Below are 22,188 nucleotides of genomic sequence, written 5' to 3' on the forward strand. Positions count from 1 at the left end.
TGATCTGCCGTGACAGGGGCAGGCTGCTGGCCCAGAAGGAAGAGTTCCAGAAAGCTGGGCCTTGTGGAGGGGTACTCTGAATACTTGACATGCGGGGGGCTTGGCAGGTTCAGGCATCACCTCACTGCATGATGCTCAGACTCATCAGGGCATCAGTCTTCATCAGGAAGAGATAAGCAATGAGAAACCCAGGGTAGCTGCAGGAACCAAGACCCCACAGGACAGACTCCAGGACCCAAACCCCCAAACAGACTCCATTGAATGGAAACCTAGTAGGGAAGGGTGGTTGCCAAAGGGTGGGCACATGGACAGGAGCTTGTTGGGGGAGAAGTAAAAAAGGGGCAGAGAGGATCAAAAAGGTGACAAAGGGCAAAGGACAAGGCAGTGGGGAGAGATGCTAAGGGAGAAAACCTACTCTGCAGACTTCCAGAAATGTCCAGGGTGAGATAGGCGGCGGTTTCGCTTTGGCAGTTTCTCCAGCATGTCCATGAGCTTGGTGAAGGTAGGTCTCTCTTCTTGTTCAAAGGCCCAGCAGAAGAGAAGAATGTCCTAAATGAAACCAATGTGTGGTGATTACACATAAATGGTGACTTTTTGATTACTCTTTGGCATCACATTTGGTCCGCCAATTTGTCCATTCATCTGTCCCATTTCCATATTCCTCCATCATCCATCCATCCATCCATCCATCCAGCATGTATCTACACATCTACCCATCCATATCAATTCACCCTTCCATCTTTCATCCATCCATCCACCCATATATCATCCATCCATCCATTCATCCACTCATCCACCCATCATGCATGCATCTATACATCCACCCATCTATATCAATTCACTCCTTCATTCTTCATCCTTCATTATCCATCCATCCATCCCTCCATCCATCCATCCTTCTTCCCATGTATTTTCTGAGCCCAAATAACAACCAGGTAAGCTCTATTCTAGAAGGTCTAGGATACACTGAGATCAACAATACTTCCCAAACAGTTTCTTGACATTTTTCTTAACAGAAGGGATAAAAGGGAATCCTGGGGTCTCCATCCATATCTCAATACTATAAGAGCCCTTCAAAGTCAGAGAAGAAAAGTTACTTTTAGTAATCTCTTCATCACCTAGGTGCAGGTAATCCTTAAAAACATAACATATAATTACTCATTCTCTGACTTGTGTGTCTTCTGATCAAAGAGAGGATTCTTCCTGCTGTGTTTTAGAGGAAGACTGTTAATATTAATATATACCCAGGCTTCTCTGTTTCTGTATGTCTTGTTCTGAGTTAGATAATGCCTTAAAGTTATTATGTAGATGCAAATAAAATTAGAACCATTAATATTTGTGATGTTTTAATTCATATCTTTTAAAAACAGCAGAAAAAGAGGGATATATTGGTTCTACCTAACTCAGCAACCCATAGTCAGGAAAAATCTGACCACGTGTTACTGTGCCCCTGGTGGCAGGTACCTGAAATTGCAGGCACAGTGCAGCAGCCTTGCCTTTTAAGCTCCAAACTGCTGTCTGACAAGGTTGAGATGCATATTTTTTTGGTCACCCTATGGGAAAGCATTTGTAACCTTAACACATAGTAAAAAGAAGGCCTATGACTGTGTCTGTGTCTCCCCTCATCCCCCAGGTCTGGCCCTATCTTGGGACTTACCGAGATTTCTTTTCCCATGCCAATCTGGCTGAGGTTGGGTTTCATGCCTGTGCCCATTTGCCATATTATTGCCTCTGCCGGTTGGGTCTTGAAAGGCCATTCCCTGGCGTGGAGTTCATACCAGATTGTGCTGTTGGCAGACGTTGTTAAAGGGGTGTTGGTGTGGTGTGTCACTTGCAATCTTGTACCTCCATTATTAACACACACCCACCTAGCCAGCCTCCTGGCACCCATTCTTCTCCCCAGTTTCTTCCTCATGGGGTAGGTATTTTGCCACATGGGACACACCTAAAGCTTTCTTAATGTCTTAGAAGTCACATTTATCCCAGAATATCTTCTAATGAATAGTTAAATACAATGTGATTAGGATCTCTGTCCCTGATTCTACTTGCAATGATTCTAGAAAATCATCGCAAATAAATAATTAGGGGTACAAAAATTTATTTATAAGGATATTCCCAGAGAATTATATATAATATTGAGAAAAAGTAAAAACACAATTGTCCAATAAGAGGAATTGGTTATATGTATTATGTTAAATCCATAAAATAAGATGAAATGTTGTATTATTATTAAAACATTTCAATGAAATTTTGCTGACACAAAAAATGCTCAGTACATAACCTTAGGTTAAAAAAAAAGCACGATATGAGACTGTATGTAAGGTTTGCTATTGCTTTTTAAAAAATCATTATATGTGTATGAACAAGAGAATAAAGTAAAGCATAGCAAAATGTTAACAATAACTAACTCTGAGGGACAGATTAGGATTTTTTTCTTTTATACTTTTTTTTTCTAAGTATAAGCCATCCTGCGGAATGATGGAAAGAAAAAAAGAGCTTTGAGAGTGACTGGGGTTCAAGTCCTGATTCCATTTATACTAGTAGTATAATAGGGTAGGTTTCCTGGGTATGTCACTTCACTTCTGTGAGTGCAGGTTTTCTTACCTGATAAATGAGAATAATGATAACATCGCAGTGGAAGGATGTTTATCTGGGACTCTGAACGCCAAAACAACTCCATGCTAGGATTATTCTAGAGGGATTTACCACATTATCTTCTGTTTCATAAATCGTGACATTGTAATTAATGGAGAAAGGATTGCTCTAGTGAGTAGCATGTGTCATGAATGGGGTGATGGGCCAGGTGGTGCATATATGATGCTATGAAGTGTGAATAGCAGTGAGGACCACAGTGGATGAAACGGGATGCTGGGGTGTCACTGAGCTGTACCATGGGGACAGATCTCAGTGCTTTGAGCACAAGATTCCCCAACTTAGGAAACATCTGAAACAATTCTAGAAAGTGATCTTTCCTCCACCGTAAGATTTCATGTAAGTTTGCTTTAAAGAACACAAAGCACTCTGATATCCTCTTTACTGATCAGAGCACTGTGTCAAATCAACTATTGTTAGGGTTTCACTTCATAGTTACATCTTCCTTCTACCTGACAACCTTATACCTCTGGGGTGGGTAAGGGGTGGTGATGCTCAGGTGGTGGAATGTCAGTTTAGGTGATCAGAAAGCTCTCAAGAGAAGGTACTAAAATATTATAGTTATCCTAATAAATAATCATACTTATTGAGTTTTTACTCTGCACTAGACACTACTCTAAGTTTTTTGCTGAGGGAGGTCTATTAAGCATGTCTTTTTATTCTGATGCTTTGACTACTTGGGGCTTTGCTGACCCTGGAGATTCTGCCCCTTCCAGGAATAGCCAATTCCTGGAGATAGTAAAGGGCTCACCTGTGAACACACCTTTCACAGGCTAATCAGATAATCCAGAGCTCACACTCATACTGCCAACTACCTCCTTAATTGGGCTTGCAAGCTCTGGGCCAATATTCCCCAGCCCCTATATGCTATGAGCCTGCTGAAATCATTCAAATGAGCCAATCCTAAGCCTTCTTACCCTGCCCCCCCTGCTCCTTCCCAAGAAAACCACAATAAAGGCTCTTCCCAACATTTTCCTCACATTTCCTCTGCCTCCAGACCAACCCTGGTGCTGCCCTCTGTGGACACTGCATGATGTGGCACACCCCCTCTGGGAACTGTGAGTAACAAACCATCTTTTCAATGATGACTGTTGGCCTCATGCTGCCTGAATAATAACAAAACCTAAATTTTAAAACAGAAGGCATTATTATTAATATTATCCCCCTTTCATAGATGAGGAAACTGATGCCCAGAAAGGTGTGTGTCTTTCCCAAGATAACACAGCAAACAGAAGTTGAACTTAGTCCATCTGACTCCAAGATGGTGCCACTAGCCAACGTGCTATACTAGGAAGCTTAGACACCATTCTATTTAAGGGTCCTTTGTAATCAGGAAAATGCACAATCTGGGAGGCGCAAGCTTGTAGTTGGTAATTGGAGTCTGGTGAAGGAGGCATCAACAGACTCATCCACCACTCATGTGAAAGGGGGAAGAAGGATGTCTTGAGTTATTCCCTGTGATGGGTACCTTACAAATGTTTTCTCACTCAATTCTTAGAACACCTCGATGGATTTATTATTCTTGATTTACAGTTGAGAGAAATAGGCCTTTGAGTGGCAAAATAAATCCTAAACCCATCGGGGCTCTATGGTTAAAAGCTCCAACTCTAGAGTACAGGATATTTCAGGTGAATCTCAGCACCATCATTCATCACTGTAAGGCATGTCACTGAGCCATCTGAAGCCTCAGTTTTCTCACCTGTCAATTGGGAACAACATGGTATCTGCTTCGAAGGGTGCTTGTAAAAATTCTGTGAGACAGTGCACATAAAAGGCTTAACACAGTGCTCAACCCTCTTTAAAAAATTCGTTTTTGTTCTAAGTCATTTTTGAGCACGAGGTTCCCAAGCAACAGGATGCACCTAATTGGCAGGAAACCCAGAGTGCCGGGTCCTTCAGAACTCAGCAGTGTCAGAAATAAAAGCCTCATTAAAACTTCCTTTTAAACCCAACTTTCAAGAGAAACTCATTTTAAGGAAAAAAGAATTGCTGAAGATGAAAACTCCAGCAGAAAACCAATTATTCCGGTACATTTTGTTAATCACATTTTTTTTCTTTTGCTAAATTTACACTAAACTATACCAACGTAATTATTGCAATTTGGTTTCAGATAACAATATTAACTAGATAAAGATTTGGGCATAAAATAATCAGGCCGACTGACTTCCTCTAAAGTGGCTCAAGCAACAGATGTTGAGAATTCTGATCTTCCAGAAATATCTCCTCAGGGTTTTTCAGTGAGGACGCAGTGGGGGCCCTTTTCCAAGGAAGACTCTCTGCAACATCTCTCGGTGGTGTTAAGTCTAACTGAACTCATCTGCAGGCCTGCAACTTTCCCAAACAGCTTCCCCAGTGTTATCTCCCGCAGCTATTGCAACCACCTGTGGACAAGATTAGGCAAGGATTTGCATGGTCATGGGAGCCTTGAATCCTTTCTGGCTATACTTTCTCAGGGCACTCTGCCCTGTATCCTGGGGCTGTGTCCTGGGCCCTTCTTCTCCTTCTGTACTTCCAAAGACATCTCATTCTGTCTGTGGCTGCAGTTACCTATTTGCTGACAAGTCCTAAACTCCTCTTTTCTATACTAGTCATGTAGAGACAGCTGTGTTTTGGTGGTTGCATTTGTCATCTCCAAGATAGCTCAGACTCACTGTGTCTAAATCTGACCTCTTTGCCTCCCTGGCATGCCCCAACCCTGCTGCACCTCCACAGTCTCCACCTTAGTGAATGCTGCCACTCTCCATCTGGTTGCTTAAAGCAGCTATCTAGGCATCACCCAAATTCAATCCATGATCAAGCTCTATTGCTTCCACCTCCTATGTGTGCTTCTGATGTCCATTCTCAGCTTTCATACCCACAGGCTCTGATTCAGTGAAGGCTGCCAGCATCTCCCTGGGTACTGGACACCTGGCTCCCATCCTCTCCTTCTTCATTCCATTCTCTACACAGCAGCCAGAGTGATCTGACTGATCTAAAACTCAATTAGGATTATGTCACTCCCCATTCCCCCAGAGCTTAATAACCATCAATGGCTCCTTAGTGCACTGAAGATGAAATGAAACCTCCTTAACTCAACCTTTAAGTCCTTGCAGGATTGACTGTGCTTCCCTCTCTAGTCTCTTATCTCACCACCCCCAGACTAAATTTTTCCTGACTCTTCATCCATCAGCTCCCTTTCCTCCCCCAACCCTTCTATATATTCTTCCATGTGGGCAATGTGTTCTTTTATTTTTGCACCTTTTTGCACATTCTTTTGATCTGGAACACCTTACCTTGCCCTTGTACTCAACCTTTAACTTAGGCTCAGGATTATCATCTCCTGGAGGCCCTCCCTGACCTCTCAGATTGGATTTGGTTCCTCTTTTATTCCTACAGTCCTGTGTTTATTATCAGAATAGCAGTTATCATACTTTGCTAAAGTTGGATGTTTCCTTATCTGCTTTCCACTAGAAAGATAGAGTAGGGGCCTCTGGTGCTTTTAAATATGTCCAGTATATTCTTTGATACTCCATCATATATAAGATAGAGCTTAATTCTCCTCCCCTTAGGTGTGGACTGGATTTAGCAACTTGCTTTTAACAAACAGAATATGGTAGAAACAATGATATGTAAATTTATGAGACTAGATCATAAATGACAATGAGGCTTGTAGCCACCATGCTGTGAAGTCATTCAAGCAGCCTATACACAGGCCCAAGGGTTGAGGAACTGATGCCTCCTTCCAACAGCCGTGTGAGTGGGCCACCATGGAAATGGATCCCCAGCCTACTGAGCCTTCAGATGAGACCACAGCCCTAGCCAATATCTTGACTGCAGCCTCATAAAAGCCCACTCAGAACCACTCAGCTAAGCCATTCCCAAATTCTTGACCACAGAAACTTGAGATAAGAAATGTTTTCAGTGGCTAAGTTTTGGCATAATTCGTTATGCAGTCATAACTAATACAATACTGAGTCTTGTATCCCCTGAATCTGCTACAATCCTAGCACATAGCAGGCAGTCAACAAATAGCTACTGAATAAGTAAATGAGTTGGGTAACTTGTTATGGCCACATAATCCATTGGAAACCAGGCACACAAGTTTGTTAGGGTCATTCTTTCTAGTATACCCTACTCAGATTCCTCCATTCTCACCCCAAAATCCAGCCACCTTGGCCCTGTAGACAGGTACACCCGGGCCCTTCCAAAAGCATTGAAAGACTTGAGAAGTGCCCCTCTGCCCAGGCTGTGGCTCTCAGTGGCCAGGGCAGGGCCCACTTACCCAAGGGCAAAGACGTCAGAGTGCTTGGAGAAGGGGAGCTTATCCTCCTCTGTGTCGGGGGACAGCTGGCGGATGATCTCTGGTGCCAGGTGGCACAGCCAGCCATTCTGGATGCGCAGTTTGTCCTCCCGTCTGGAGAAGCAAAGCACAGGATGAGCTCTGTTTCATAGCCCAGGGAGGACCAGCCCCCCTGGCACTGACCCCATGTCCCTGGAGCCATCACTGCTGCCCTTCTTGCTTTCCCCATTGAGCACTGCCTGTCCACCTACTGGAGGCAGAAACCCAGTAGGAGGTACAGGGAAGGCTGCTCTAGAGAAACACTCAGGATCCAAACCATCATTGAATTCCGTTGCCTCTGAGGCACCCACCTTCTTGCCCATCTTCATTCAACGACACTGTGGATTCTTGTTATTCATGGCAGTTATGTTCTATAAAGTCACTGGAACATGGAATTAGTAGAATACTGAATCATTGCTCCTGGGGAAATATGTACACATGCACACATCCCTCACATAGTTTATAATTTTAACCCCTGAAAACAACTTATCCTAATAGATTCTGTTTTATTTTACATAATAGACTATGAGGCTCAGAAGTGTTAAGTGACTTGTCTGAGGCAACCCTACTAACAGGTGCCAGAGTTGGGATTCAAATCTCATCCAACTGGCCCCAGAGCTGCAGTGTCTTATGCTACCCTGTGCTGCCCACTCTGGCTCAATCTCTGTCCTCAAGGCTTCTCTGTATGAGGCAGAGCATCCTTTGTTTGACCTAAGCTGGGAACATGTGCATCGGGCAACTCAGAGTTTTCCCCACTCTTCATGTCCATGAATAACTGTGAAAGTGCTGTGAGTATTGATTTGGGGGATTACAAATACATTTCAGTAATCCACAAATTATGATAATCTACTTTTTTCCATCACCTATGATGCCTAGGTTCTGCGCTTGGCACGGAACAAGACCAACAAGGCCCCTTCCCTCCTGGACCTTGCACTTTGGTAGGGAAAGGAGACAATAAATGAGTTCAATAAATAAGAAAAACTAAAGTTCTTGATAAGCATTGTACAAATAATTAAAATAGAGGATGCATCAAAGACAAGACAGAGCTTACTGCAGGTAAACTGTGAGCTAGGATCTACGTGACATAAAAGATCCAGCTATGTGAACAAGGAGAATATCTAGGCAGAAGGAGAAGCTAGGACAAAGTTCCACCAAGGGCCCCATTCAGGGTGTTCCAGAACCCTAAAGAACTCCAGTGTAATTGGAACACATCATCCCATCCTATGTATCAAAGTGTCTATAACCACCTCCTTGCTGACGGGCCTTAGGCGGGCGGTTCCCTCTTCCACCATTATGAACAATGCTGCCATGAACATCTTTGGGTAGATACTGGGAATATCTCCCTTCACCCACATTAATTTATTCCTTAGGTAAATTCTTAGACGTGGAAGGAGGCTGGCTCCCTTCTTTCACTGGAAGTCCTTAGCAAGGCAGAGCTTTCCATGTGGGTCCGAAATCTAAGCAGACCCCCTCTGAGATCTTCATTGACTCGAGACTCCTAGGAACTGGCTCATTAACACAGGGGAAGGGAACAGTCGGGGGGAAAGGGGGTGCATATCTCGAATCATCATTAAAAGTGAGGTCGTGCAGGATGACAGCCTCCAGCATGAAGGTCTCTGTGGGGACCTGGGGCTGGCTAGATTCTTCCAGGGAGAGTTTCTGAGATGCAGAAGTTGTGACATGTTGCTCTCTCAAATGCATTCATTCATATCCCATAATCATGATTTTTGCCATATCTAAATACCTTTAAGAGCAGCATTGTACAATAGAACTTTCCATTACAACAGAAATGTCCTCTATATGGTCCAATGTGGCAGCCACTAACCACCATAACTACTGAGCACTTGAAATGTGGCTTACAACTGAAGAACTCAACTTTTAAATTTTTTTTTTTTTAATTTTGGAGCTAGGGTCTGCTGAGACAGCCTGTCAATCACGCAGGCTAAAGTACAGAGGTGAGATCATAGCTTATGGAAGCCTTGAAGTCCTGGCCTCAAGTTTTGACCCTCCCATCTTCAGCCTGTGAAGTAGCTGGGATTACAGGCATGAGCAACCGCACCCTGCTAATTTTATTTTATTTTTTGAGGAGATGTGGTCTTGCTATGTGATCTTGCTATCTTGCCCAGGCTGGTCTCAAACTCCTGGCCTCAAGGGATCCTCCAGCCTCAGCCTCGCAAAGCATTAAGATTATAGGCATGAGCCACTGCTCCCAGCCCTGAACTTTTCATTTTAATTAAAGTTAAATTTACGTAGCCACATCTGGCTAGTGGCCACCAAACTGGACACGACTGTTCTAGACCATTGTGTACTAAGAAACGCATTTTTAACTTAAATATATTTTCATAGGTCACTCTTTAGTGTGGCCATAAATGGAGACTAGTGATTTTCTAATACACGTTAAAATTAAGATAGAAAATGTTTGTTCATGTCCTCCCCGAAATCAACTTTCAGATCAACACCTGTAGAAACACTGCGTGGAGGAAAGATCGCTGAATGAAACTCCAAGAGTTTGGGGCTCAGGGTTCCAGTACTGCAGTGACATTCACTAGCTGGGTAGGGCTGGGTGTGTCCCATACATGTAGTTCTTTAAGATCTCTTTCATTCCCCCTCCATCTTACACATGAAGGTAGCATCCATTTGGATATATTCAACTTTTTGTAGAACCCAAAACAGGGACTGTAGGAAAGGAAGCATATCTGGGTAACTGCTGCAATCGCAACTCCCAGTTGCATTTGGATGGTGGCTTACCACAGGTATCCCACCCTGGGCCACCCATCCACCTCCTGCATCCCCAGGCTAGGAGCAGACTGGCATGCATGCAACAGAAAAAACTGTGGCCAGGCAGACAACATTAAATTTGTTCTAATTTAGGATTTCTCAACCTTGGCACTATTGACATTTGGGTCTGGGCAATTCTTTGTTGTTGGGGGGCACGGGGGCTGTCCTGGGCATTGTAGGATGTTCAGCAGCATCCCTGACCTCTACTTATGAGAGGCCATTAGCACCCCCCTTCCCCCAATCATGACAACTAAAAACGTCTTCAGACATCATCAAATGTCCCCTGAAGGAGAAAAATTGCCCTGGTTGAGAATCACTGTCCTAATTTATACAAGATAAGGAAATGGTCCAAATCTCAGTGTTTCAGGATTAATAACACATGACTTGCTCCTGCATACTACACAAAAGACACGATGCAACACATCCTGTGCTAGAAACTACTACTCAAACTCACTAGCAAACTCTTGAGTCAGCAGAGTTAAATCAGCTCTTGCTTCTACAATCAGGAACACCTACAGAGGTTGAAGGCTCCATCTGTGCTGCTAGCTATGGAACCTTGAGCAGACCCAAATTTCTATTTTCCCATCTGTAAAATGGGCACATTAATTTGTACTTCACAGAGCTGTTGCAAGGACTAAAATGAGACAGTGCATGGCACAGGACTGTGTCAGCTGCCAGAGCCACACAATTACTGGACGTAATCATTACACATGTATATATCTGCTTACGTGTGTGTGTGTGTGTGTGTTTATCTTGAGGACTCAGAAGTGGATTTGAGACTAGAGCCCACAGTAGGAATGTCCTCCATGAAAGTCTTTGGCATAGGCCAGCCAACAGTCCCCTGCAATGACTGGGCCACTGGGGGTGGAGTGGGTTGGGGTGCTCCTGCCCAAGGGAAGCTTCTCTGCTCCCATCTTTTTGCAAACACCCCTGCCACCTCTTCCTGACTCATGGGGTCAGCAGAGAACTGGCGTTTTGGGGCCAGGGCAGGAGGTGGAATGGTGGCCACACAAGAGCCATCAGCCTGGGGCCAGTGTGGTAGGGGGCCAGGAGCCAGGCCTGGCACTAACACCCTGTGGTGCCCCATTCCCATGGAGATAGGCCCACTGGTGGCAAATCCAAATCATCTACATTATGGTTATTATGATTAATAACAGGCTTTGGGAGGCTGGTATGACAGTACTGGCATCTAAAATGATACCTTTTCTTGGCGACGGCAGAACAGCAGTATGCTGGAGTCTGTCTGGACGTGCAGAACACACTCACATCACTGGGCTGCTCCATCCCTGCCTCGGGCTGAGGGGTGGTCTCTCCCTGCTGGGCACCAAGGGCTATCCATACCCCAAGCTCTAATAACTGAGGGGAGGGCAGGAAGGCAAGTGACTCCTGCTGAATGCTTACTGTTTGTCAGAGTGCCCATCCCACTTAGGCCTCACAAGCCCACACTCTGAAGGCTACCATCCTGTTCTGTGGATAAGGAAACGGAGGCTCAAAACATGTAAGTGACCTGTCCAAAGGGACAGAGCTGAGATCTGTTTGAGCACAAGTCTTTAAAACCCCAGGGACTAGGCACCTCACCCCAGTTCTATGAGAATTTCTGGAGAGAACCATTAAAAAGCCTGGCTGGGTATGGTGGAGCACACCTGTAAGCCCAAGACCTTGAGAGGCTGAGGTAGGAGGACGGCTCAGAGGTTGAGGCTGCAGTGAGCCATGATTGCACTACTGCATTCCAGCCTGGGTGACAAAGCAAGAGATCCTGTCTCAAAAAAAAAAAAAAAAAGCAAAATGCTAAACTAAGCCTTCCTCATCTGTATCCCATTTAATCACCAAAACAGCCTTATGAGGTAGGTGCTATTAATTAGTGCCTGCTCCTACTCCTATTTTACAGGTGAGGAAACTGAGGATCAGGGAACCCCTAGGTGTGTATTAAACAAGTTTCTGGAATCTATCTCAAGGTATTATAGACTGAATTTTGTCTCCTCCAAATTTATTATGTTGAACCCCTAACCCTCAATTTGATTGTATTTAGAGATAAAGCCTATAGGGAGGTGATTAAGGTTAAGTGAGGTCATAAGTCTGGGGCCCTAATCCAATAAGATTGGTGTCATTATAAGAAGAGGAAAGACATCAAAGATCTCTCTCTCTCTCTCTCTTTCAGTGCACAGAGAAGAGGCCATATGAGGACACAGTAAGAAGGTGGCCGTCTGCAAGCCGGGAAGAGAGCCCTCACTAGACACTAAATTTGCCAGCACCTTGATCTTGGACTTTCAGCCTCCAGAACTGTAAGAAAATAAATGTCTGTTGTTTAAACCCCTGAGTCTGGTATTGTGTTACAGCAGCCCAAGCTGACTAATACATGTACTCCCTAATTATTTGCTGACTGGCTGAGTGAATAATGAATGAGGGAACTTCCAGGCCTATCTCCTGAGAGATACTGGCCCTGCTTTCTGCAATGCCCAAAGCCTGGCCAGCTCCCTTCTCTCTCCACTCCTATAATCCAGCCCCCAGGTTGTTGATTAGGGCCATAGATGCCCCTTATTCAAGGGGTGTCTCCTGGACTCTGGCTGTTGCACTGGGGGCTCCAGGCTGCAATGGGGGCAGTTATCAAAGATGCCTTTGCATAAACAAGAGGGAATAAATGGACCTGAACCCCTGAGGGGACTCTGTGGATCCCTAGAGCTGCACTGGAGGTATTCATAAATATTGAGGCAAATCTACTACCTGGGAAACATCCTGGGATTCATGGGACACCCAAGAGTTCCACCTCCCTGTCATGGTTTGCAACGTGCTTGCTTTGGTAGAACCCACTTGCTATATAAGTTTGATTACCCTGAGACTGCCATGGTGTGAGGAAGCCCAGTGTAGTCATGCAGAGAGGCTGCACGAAGAGGGAAAAGCAGGGAGATGAGAGAGACCCCATCAGTCCCCCAGATGTTTCAGCCAGCCCAGCCCAGCTGTGTGAATGAGGAAGCCTTCAGTTGTCTCCAATTTTACCCCCCATCGAATTGTACCTACAGGACAAACTAAGCACAAGAGCTCAGCTGAGCCCAGTCAACCCACAGAACCATGAGGGATGACAATACCTTGTTTTAAGCCACTAAGTTTTGAGATGGTTCATTGCAGGATAATATGTAACTGGAACAAGGATAAAAGCATAAGAAGTCATTGATGGCTACTTGTGTGTGGCTGGGAAATGTGAATTTCTTGTTGGGAGATGTTGCTGAGGGCACTCCCTGGGTTTGTGTTGACAACCTGGCTGGGGCAGGGGTGGGAGGGGCTGCTGTCTGGACAAGCAGACTGGAAGCCACATTGCCCTTGACTTGTTTGAACTAACTTCCTGGTTGACATTGGGTCTCCATGAATGAGCTAAAGGAAGGGATGCCCAAGGCATTCCATTCCATTCCATTTCTTTTTCTTCCTCTTCTCCTTGTGGCTTCAGAAAACTGAGTCTAAAGGAAGAAAATCAGAGGTCCTGCACCCCTTTCCTCCACCGCAGGGAGAAGCCACTGGTGAGGTGAAAGGGAGAAGTGTGGACATGCCACCAGGAGGGAAGAATGTCTGCTTTTTATGAAAGCCCAGAAGCAAGTTAGAGAAAACTCTTACTGGGCCTCCTTTTGTCTTGATGCAAATACTTGGGTTCACAGTGAAGTCACCCACCATTGTGTCCTTGCAGTTCCCCTGGGACACTGGGAAACTGGGAAGGGTATGAGTTCCCTGCCAGTGAACCAGGAACTTAACTGCTGCAGGGGAGTCAGAGGGAAGAAGGGATTCTACACGGTCTTGCCCTCCTGGGCTTCTTGGGTTCCAACTGGAGGGACTGTCTCCAGTATCTCTTGATATATTTATATATTTACTGCCTACTTACTGCCTTAGGGACTACAGATAGTTTTGTAGACTATGGTTAATCTTTCTTGGGTGGAGTAAAATCTGAAAAAGAAACTTAAGCATCTGTTTGGTCCTTATCACACAGAAACAGCTACGTGAATTTTTGTCAGATTCCAAATGGTCCGACTTATAACAGATTCGAGGTATCGTACAGCACAAACAAGATTCACTTTGTCGGGGTTCCTGCGGCATTCCTCAAAAAAAAAAAAAAAATCCGTGGTTCTCAAAAGCAGCTGCAACTGAAGTAAAATGAGAGAAACTGTGGGCTTTCTGAAGAGCTACACCATTCGTTACAAAACGCAGGATTACAAAAAGCATGCAGAGGTTTAAAATGAGAGCGAGAGTGAGAGAGAGACAGTGAGAGAGCGAGACAGAGAGAGAGAGCACAGTTCAAATTAAAAGTCACAAGGGTAGACTTTCTGAATTATGGGTTATCTGAGATCAAGCTGTTTTTCACGTGGCCAATTCAATACGGCTTGCTCTAGGGTGAGTAGTGGCTGAGAGTTAATTACTTAACGATGGTTAATGATTCTCCTGGGTGATACTGGGAGGTATATGCAAATTAATACTAATTACAGCAACTCAGCAGCAGCTACCCTTTGTGGAGCTTTTGAGGTGCATCAGGCATTGGGTGGATGCTTGATGCTTGTTCTCATTTTATCCTCACAAGAACTGATTGAGGAAGACATCATCAAACCTACCATTTTTCTTGCAGACAAGGAAACTAAAGTTCAGAGAAGTTGTTCGGCTTGATTAAAGTCGCATTTAATAAGTGGAAGAGCTGTATCAGGCCATGGTTGCCTCTGACTTTAAACCCCTTGCTGTTAACTGTACTCTTCCTGTACTAAAATCAATTAATTCCTAAGAAAACTTTGAGCAAGGCCTCTTGGGTGATCTCAACTTCCAGGTGAGTACTTAGGGTTAGAGGAGAGCCCTCCAGTTAAATTCAAGGGTAGGGGCTTTGAAAGATCTGGGGATGCTCTGTGTCCAATCACACACACTCAAAGACAAGACAGGTGAGCAAGGTGCTGGCCTCCCCATGGGGAAACACAGCATGGCCTTGGCATCCCGCATCAGTAGAGCAGCCGTTCCACTCAGCTCAGCAACCTCAGGCCCAACCCTGAGTCCAGGTCACTAAAGCCATTTGGAATAACTTCCCACCTCCTGACCATCATCTGTTAGGAAACTCTCTGGGTCCTCCCGCCGCCTCTCACCTGCCAGCCTGCAGCACCCCAGAAATGCTGAAGAGTCCAAAGTCTGTGATGACCACTTTGCCGTTGTCATAGAAGACATTCTTTGACTTGAGGTCCTTGTGCAGGATTCCCTTGGCGTGGAGGTAGCCCATGCCCTGCAAGAAGCAAGGAACAGGGAGTTGCCAGAGAACAACCTAAGAGCTTGCTGCCACTCTGGCTTGAGTTCACATCCCTTGTCCTGAAGACTTGGCTCCCTAATGGGACCACACTCAACAGTGGCAGGGCCTGGGGTCTGACCATGGGTCCTGGGGGTGACGTCAGGGAAGGCATGGCAAGCAGGAACAAGCAGGGCCCCCAAGACACAAATCCATTGCCACTCTCAGACCACAGAAAGGCCATCCCCATTTGCTCATCTGACTCCTGAAGAAGAAGCAAAAGAGATCCCCAGGGAAAAGAATTCAACCAACCATTTTCATCCACTTCCCCTTTAAAGACTAACTCTTCTGCAAGACTAGATAGTCAGACCTACTTAACCTATGCTGCTGCAGAAGGCACTGAGTTCCTAAAGAGATGTTCATAACTGCTCATTAATAACAGAGAAGAGTCTATTGGAAGCCTCGTTCAAGGGCAAACATCTAGAGTTGCAGTGGTTTCTCTTTTTTTGCCTTTGTGAGCAGTTGCATCGTTTCTCTTACAGCTTGGTCCTAACACCTCCAAATGAGAAATGAAAGCTTGAGTACAACTGACTAATAAGGCACCTGCCAGAAAACACAGGATGTTCTTGTTTGTTTTAATCCAAAACAACACCCAACAATTTGATGTTTCCCTAGCAGCAGTGGAGAGAGATGGTTTCCACTCATGGGAGTTCAAGGCCTCGAGGGAAGGTGGATCCTAACCAAGAGGGCTGAATAGCTTGTATGTGACCCCCGGTCCTTGTATAGGTCCAAGTACCGTAGCAATGAGACACCAGATGGAAACCAACCATTGGTGGATAGTTCCTAAAGATCGTATCGAGGCAGAATTCTTACTTACACATGGCCTGGCATTTTTCAGGTCAAGTCTAATTTAAGTCCAGATTGGTAGTCTGAAATCCAACCATGAATCTTGGGAGTCCTGGGGTTGGGGGGCTTCTCTGGGGGAAACTGGGTGTTTCTGAGATTTAGGTAGGAGGCCCTAGAGCCGACAGTACCTTCACAATTTCTTGAGCAATCTGCCTGGTTTTGTTGACATCCAAGACGATTTTGGCGTCCCTCACGACAGAATAGAGCGTCCGTCCCTTACAGAGGCTGAAAAGCAAAAGCACAAGATAAATTAATGGCAGTCGTTCAGAAGAGGGTGACCCATGACAGTTACTTCAAGTGACAAATGATGGAAGAGACACGTGGACACACCAGTATTGTGCTTATGAGATAATAAGTCTGGGACTGGACTTCAGATCTGGTTCTGGGATGCAGATCTGGGAGGAAGTTCTTGTAGATTCTTTAGAAACTCGGCCAACGTGGCTGACCGACAAGGACACCCACAGAATCTAGCCTAGTCCAGAAATGGGTTTGCCACGTCCAGCCCATCCCAGAGGCTCACAGGTGGAAAGCAGCACATAAATCAACAACTTCTGGGTCCTCAGACGCCACTCAGACAGCATTCTGTTAGCCATTCATGCCAGCTGCATGCACTTGCCAAGAGTCAGTGTGTGAGGACAGTGATAAAAGACTAGTAAAGTGGTGGCTGATGTGTATTAAGTATCATCAGCAAACGATGCAGTCAATTGTTTGGACGGCGATGTGTAAACACCAGTAATACCACCCCCAAACCAGACACCTGTCTAGATAGAGTTTTTTCAAACTATTTTCAGCCTCATTGAGTTCATTTCCAGGACCAGTAGTTTAAGATGAATGACAGGATGAAAAAGGACATTATGCAGCGAAAGTAACACCTTCTCATTTAGTCGTCTGTATGCTCATCCGTCCCGTTCCTCTGCAGTGAGTCCAATTCCCAGCACGCACAGAGCAGGCACCCACAAGCCGTCACTGAATGAATGGATTCTAGATTCATCATAGCACTCCCAGCCCCTAGCACTGTGACTGGCTCAGAGTATGCAATGTGGGCCAAAAGAAGAAAGAACGTCACTGTGAAAATTAATTTTCCATCTCCATCAAAATCACCGTTTGAATCTTCCTCTTTTAACCTACGATGTTATTGCTAAAATACTCCTGGCACTGTGTTCATCCATTTGGTATTTACTGAGCCCTTGTCGTGTACTGGGCTTTGCTGAGATTGTATGTCCTGTGATTGAAGCAAGAACGCTGGTATCAGAGGGATCTCAGTTAGAATCCCAGCTGTGCTCCTTACTTACTGTCTTGAGATGGGTTACCTCACCTCTCTGGGCCTCAGTTTCCTCATCGACCAAAGGAAACTAATAATACTTAACCCTGTAGTTGAGTATGAGGATTGAATGAAATACAGAGTTGGAAACAGGCCTTGGCATCCAGTGGGAAGTATAGCACAGTGGTTAGGAGCATGGGGACTTAGAGTAGGACTAACGGGTTAGAATCCTGATCTGTCATTTAGTGGCTGTGTGACCTTGGGTGGGTGCATTAACCTCTCTGAGTTTCAGTTTTATTATCTACAAAATGGGGCCAACAGCTCCTGTCTTTCTGAGTTGTCAGGAGAATCACATGAAACCAGGCATGTAAAGGTATAGGCACCTCTCTATGCCTAGTACATTTCATGGTAACTTTCCATGAGATCACTGGCTATTGTAAGAAGTTGTAAGTGATTAACAAAATAGTAAACAGACACACATACACTTGCGCAAATATATATAAGTGATATATCTATATACATATCACACTGTTTATCTGCCCACCCATCTGTATACTCTTCTAAAATGCTACTGATAGCCACCCATGATCTTTAACATTTTTTTCTTCATCGGCTTAAGGTGACGTTCCCGGGTAGCTGACTCACAGAAAGTCTGATTCACGTGTTCGAGGAGGTCACCCAGCCAGTTGGCGGGAGGCAGCCCAGAATGAGTCAGGGCTGACCCCGCATCCCCTAGGTTGCTGTCCCAGGCAGGGCCTTTGCTGTGGCTGCTGGAGCAGAGGTGGAGGAAGGGTGGGCAGAGCAGCCAATTACTCCATGTTGACATTTCAATATTTGAGACCGTGGGCAGATTCCCTCCCCCTGGATACTTTGTTCCTGAACAGCCACCTACACTCATCACAGGCCAAAGCCCAGAAATTACCCTCCCCACTGCACACCGCAGAGCAAATCACCGCCAACAAGGCTCCAAGACTCCCCGGAGTCTCCTGCTCCGGGTAACTGCAGGGAAGTCTCAAGCTTCAGATTTCCACCCCTTGTCTTCTTTCCCTCCTTACGTCCTCTTTCCCTTCAGCAGCTACTGGTCTTTGCTTCTCTCACTCCCATATGACCTCAGGAGCTTCTGGAGAAACTACTGCACCAGTTTGGCACAGCCACTCAGGTGAAATATACATACAAATAATAACCTGATATGGTTTGGCTGTGCCCCCACCCAAATCTCACCTTGAATTGTAATAATTCCCATGTGTCAAGATCAGGGCCAGGTGGAGATAATTGAATTATGGGGGCAGTTTCCCCCATACCGTTCTCCTGGTAGTGAATAAGTCTTACGAGATCTGATGGTTTTATACAGGGGAGTTCCCCTGCACAAGCACTCTTGTCTGCTGCCGTGTAAGACGTGCTTTTGTTTCTCTTTGGTCTTCCACCATAATCGTAAGGCCTCCCCAGCCATGTAGAACTGTGAGTCCATAAAACCTCTTTCCTTTATAAATTACCCAGTCTCCGGTAGGTCTTTATTAGCAGCATGAAAACAGACTAATACAAATCTATTCTTCCTCTAAGTAAGTACCCAACAGATACGAATTCTCATATTCACGCCTACACATGCACGAGAATGTTAACAGCAACCTGTCTGTTGAAATCCCAAACTAGAACCAACCAGCAATGGATTGAATGTTTGTGTCCCCATATCTGTATGTTGAAATCCTCATCCCAGTGTGATGGTATGAGGAGGTGGGGCTTTGGAAGATAATTAAGTCATGAGGGCGGAGCCTCATGAATGGGATTAGTGCTTTTTAAAAGGGACTCCAGCCAGTTTTCTCACTCTTTCCCTGCCGTATGAGGATACAAGGAGAAGTCAACAGTCTGGAAGACGGCCCTCCCCAGAATCTGCCCATGCTAGCACTGGATTGTTGACTTTTCAGCCTCTGGAACTGTGAGAAATAAATTTCTGTTGTTTCTTTCTTTCCTTTTTTTTTTTTTTTTTTAATTTTTAAAAATTTATTTTTATTTTGAGATAGAGTCTCCCTCTGTCATCCAGGCTGGAGTGCGGTGGCACAATCTTGGCTCACTGAAACCTCTGCCTCCCGGGTTCAAGTGATTCTCCTGCCTCAGCCTCCCAAGTAGCTGGGACTACATGCACAATTTCTGTTGCTTCTAAGCCATCCAGTCTGCAGTACTTTGTCATGGTAGTCCAAACTAAGACGCAACCCAAATGTTCGTCAACAGAAAAGTGGATAAAATATGATATATACATATAACAAAATATGTTCATGCTGTACTATATAAAAATAACCAAACTATTGCTAACTGCCAAAAGCATGGATAAAGCCCACCAACATAATGTTGAGTGAAGGAAGCCTGACACCCAAGACTATTCCATTTATATAAAGTGCATAAGCAAATGAAACTGACCTAGGTGCCGGAAGTCAGCACAGTGATGGCCCTTGTGTGTGTGTGTGGCGGGCGGCGGTGCTGGAAGGAGCATTATTAGGGGGCTGGGGGAAGGCAGTGTTCTGTGTTTTGATTTGGGTGCTGGTTACATGGATACACTTAGCAGAAACTCACTGGGCTGTTCTTTTATGATCTGGATACTTTGGCAGGTATGTTATCCTTCCAAAACATGTTTTAAAAAGTCATAGCCTGGGCAACATGGCAAGACCCCAATTCTACAAAGGATACACAAAAAAACTAGCTGTGTGAAGTGGCACATGCCTATAGTCCCAGCTATTTGGAAGGTTGAGGAGGGAAAGAATTAACAATTAATATAATTAATATATGCTGTTGAAATCTGTAAAAAAATGTAAAGCAGCACTGATACCCAAAGTATCCTTTTCTAAAGTCTTTACACAGTGAAGAGTATTTGCAGATGGGCAATGTCTACAGAGGAATTTGGGGCTCCAGGCCTGGCTGTGCCCACCTGGGTGTTTATCAAGAGCTAAGCTGGAGATAAGTTGAAGATGAAAGCTGAGCTTTAAAGATGACCAGGCATCAGGCAGATGTCCAGGATGACTGAGGCTAGGATGGTCCCGGCAAGTCAGTCCAAGCGTCCACAGCAACTGCTCCGAGCTTAGAATTTCTCATGACTAATAATGGTGGCCGAAAAGCCATGCGCAGTGTGGGATGTGGGGAAAGGAAGGGAGAAGAGGATGAAAGTTTACTGAACATGTGCTTTGGACCTATATCACCTCCATGATTCCTTCTAGCAATGCTGCAACCCCTATATATAATAGCAAACCCTATTATATCTAGTTTATGGGTGAGGATATGGACACCCAGAGGCCCAGCTCATGGATGCATAGCCCTGATGGGAACCCACTCCCGATCTTCTTCCTATCCTCTCCTCCACTGTGTGGGTGCCCAGTTATCGGACATGATTCTTGAACCATTAATCAGGTATCACAGCTAAGGGAACAGCGGAGCACAAACTGAGTCCAAATCCTGACTCCAGCATTTACTACTGCTGGGTGACCTTCAGATGTGACTTCAACCTCAGTTTCCATGTCTGTAAAATGGGTCCAGCAGAAACAATACAGGCTGACATGTCCTGGGCACATTCTATGTGCCAGGCAGCCTAAGGATAAGAGCCTTACAAAGTGGGTATTCTTGCTGTATCTCATTGATTCCAAATATGCACATCTCTAAAATCAGAATGTGTCCTGCAATCATTGACAGAGCATAGTTTCATTGGCACTGTATTTCTTTCTTTGTAGCACATAAAATAAATGGGGAATATTCTTTTCTTTGAAATGGGGTCTCACTATGTTGTCCAGGCTGGTCTCAAACTCCTGGGCTGAAGTGATCCTCCTGCCTCGGTCTCCCAAAGTGCTGGGATTACAGGCATGAGCCACTGCACCCAGCCTAAATGGTGAATATTCTAATTGAAGGTATCTTCAATGGTTCAATGAAGCATGGTATCAATCTCATTTTATAGATGACAAACTTGAGGCTCAGGGGTTAAGTAGAGCTGGGGTGATTTTAATTTAATGTGTAAAAGTTGTATATATTTATTGTGTACTACATGGTGTTTTGATATATGTATATATGTGGAATGGCTAAATCAAGCTATTTCATTTATGCATTATCTCACATTTTTTTGTGTGTAGTGAGAACACTTAAAATCTACTCCCTCAGCAATTTTCAAGTATATAACATATTGTTATTGATTATAATCACCATGATGTTCAATAGATCTCTTGACTTGTTCCTCCTGTCTAAATGAAGTTCTGTGTCCTTTGATCCAAGTCTCTCCACTCTCCACACTCCCCAGTCTCTGGTAATCACCATTCTACTCAATTTCTATGACTGACTGTTTTAGACTCCACATATAAGTGAGATCATGTGATATTTGTCTTTTAATTTGTGTATTTATTTTGAGACAGAGTCTCACTCTGTCACCCAGGCTGGAGTGCAGTGGCACCATCTTAGCTCACTGCAACCTCTGCCTCCTGGGTCCAAGTAATTCTCTTGTCTCAGCCTCCTGAGTAGCTGTGATTATAGGTGCCTACCATCACACCCAGCTAATTTTTGTATTTTTAGTGGAGATGGGGTTTCACCATGTTGACCAGGCTGGTCTTGAACTCCTGACCTCAGGTGATCCCCCCACCCCATCTCAGCTGGGATTACAGGCCCGAGCCACCACACCCGGCCGGTATTTGTCTTTTTATGCCTGCCTCATTTCACTTAGCATAATGTCCTCCAGGTTCATTCATGTTGTCACGCGTGATAGGATTTCCTTCTTTTTTTAAGGCTGAATAATATTCCATTGCATTTATATGCCACATTTTCTTGATCCATTCATCTGTTGATGGATCGGGTTGATTCCATATCTTGGCTATTGTGAAGAGGTCTACAATGAACCAGGGAGCACAGATCTCTCTTCGACATGCTGATTTCCATTCCTTTGGATAAATACCCAATTGTGGAATTGCAGGAACTGGGGTTTTAATGCAGGCCATCTGGATCTGGAGGCTATGTTCTTAAACCCCATCTTTTGCTTCTTAGCAACTTTCTCTGAGTCTCTGGCATGTCATAGCCCTCAGA

The 22,188-nt window shown here is 44.8% G+C and overlaps 1 protein-coding gene across 1 annotated transcript in view; it reads right to left on the minus strand.

The window, feature by feature from the left end:
- Positions 1–411: 411 nt before the first annotated feature.
- The window catches only part of KSR2 (kinase suppressor of ras 2), a 509,446-nt gene continuing 487,669 nt past the window's right edge, over positions 412–22,188 (minus strand). Inside the window, exons 14-18 of the mRNA XM_011928738.1 lie at positions 16,016–16,112; positions 14,848–14,981; positions 6,914–7,045; positions 1,658–1,787; positions 412–549 (exon numbers count right to left, since the gene is read on the minus strand). Of these exons, the coding sequence (XP_011784128.1) occupies positions 412–549; positions 1,658–1,787; positions 6,914–7,045; positions 14,848–14,981; positions 16,016–16,112 (631 nt within the window). The remainder of the gene's footprint in view (positions 550–1,657; positions 1,788–6,913; positions 7,046–14,847; positions 14,982–16,015; positions 16,113–22,188) is intronic.

This window comes from Colobus angolensis, unplaced genomic scaffold (genome assembly GCF_000951035.1).
Source record: "Colobus angolensis palliatus isolate OR3802 unplaced genomic scaffold, Cang.pa_1.0 Scaffold79, whole genome shotgun sequence".
Taxonomy (NCBI): domain Eukaryota; kingdom Metazoa; phylum Chordata; class Mammalia; order Primates; family Cercopithecidae; genus Colobus; species Colobus angolensis.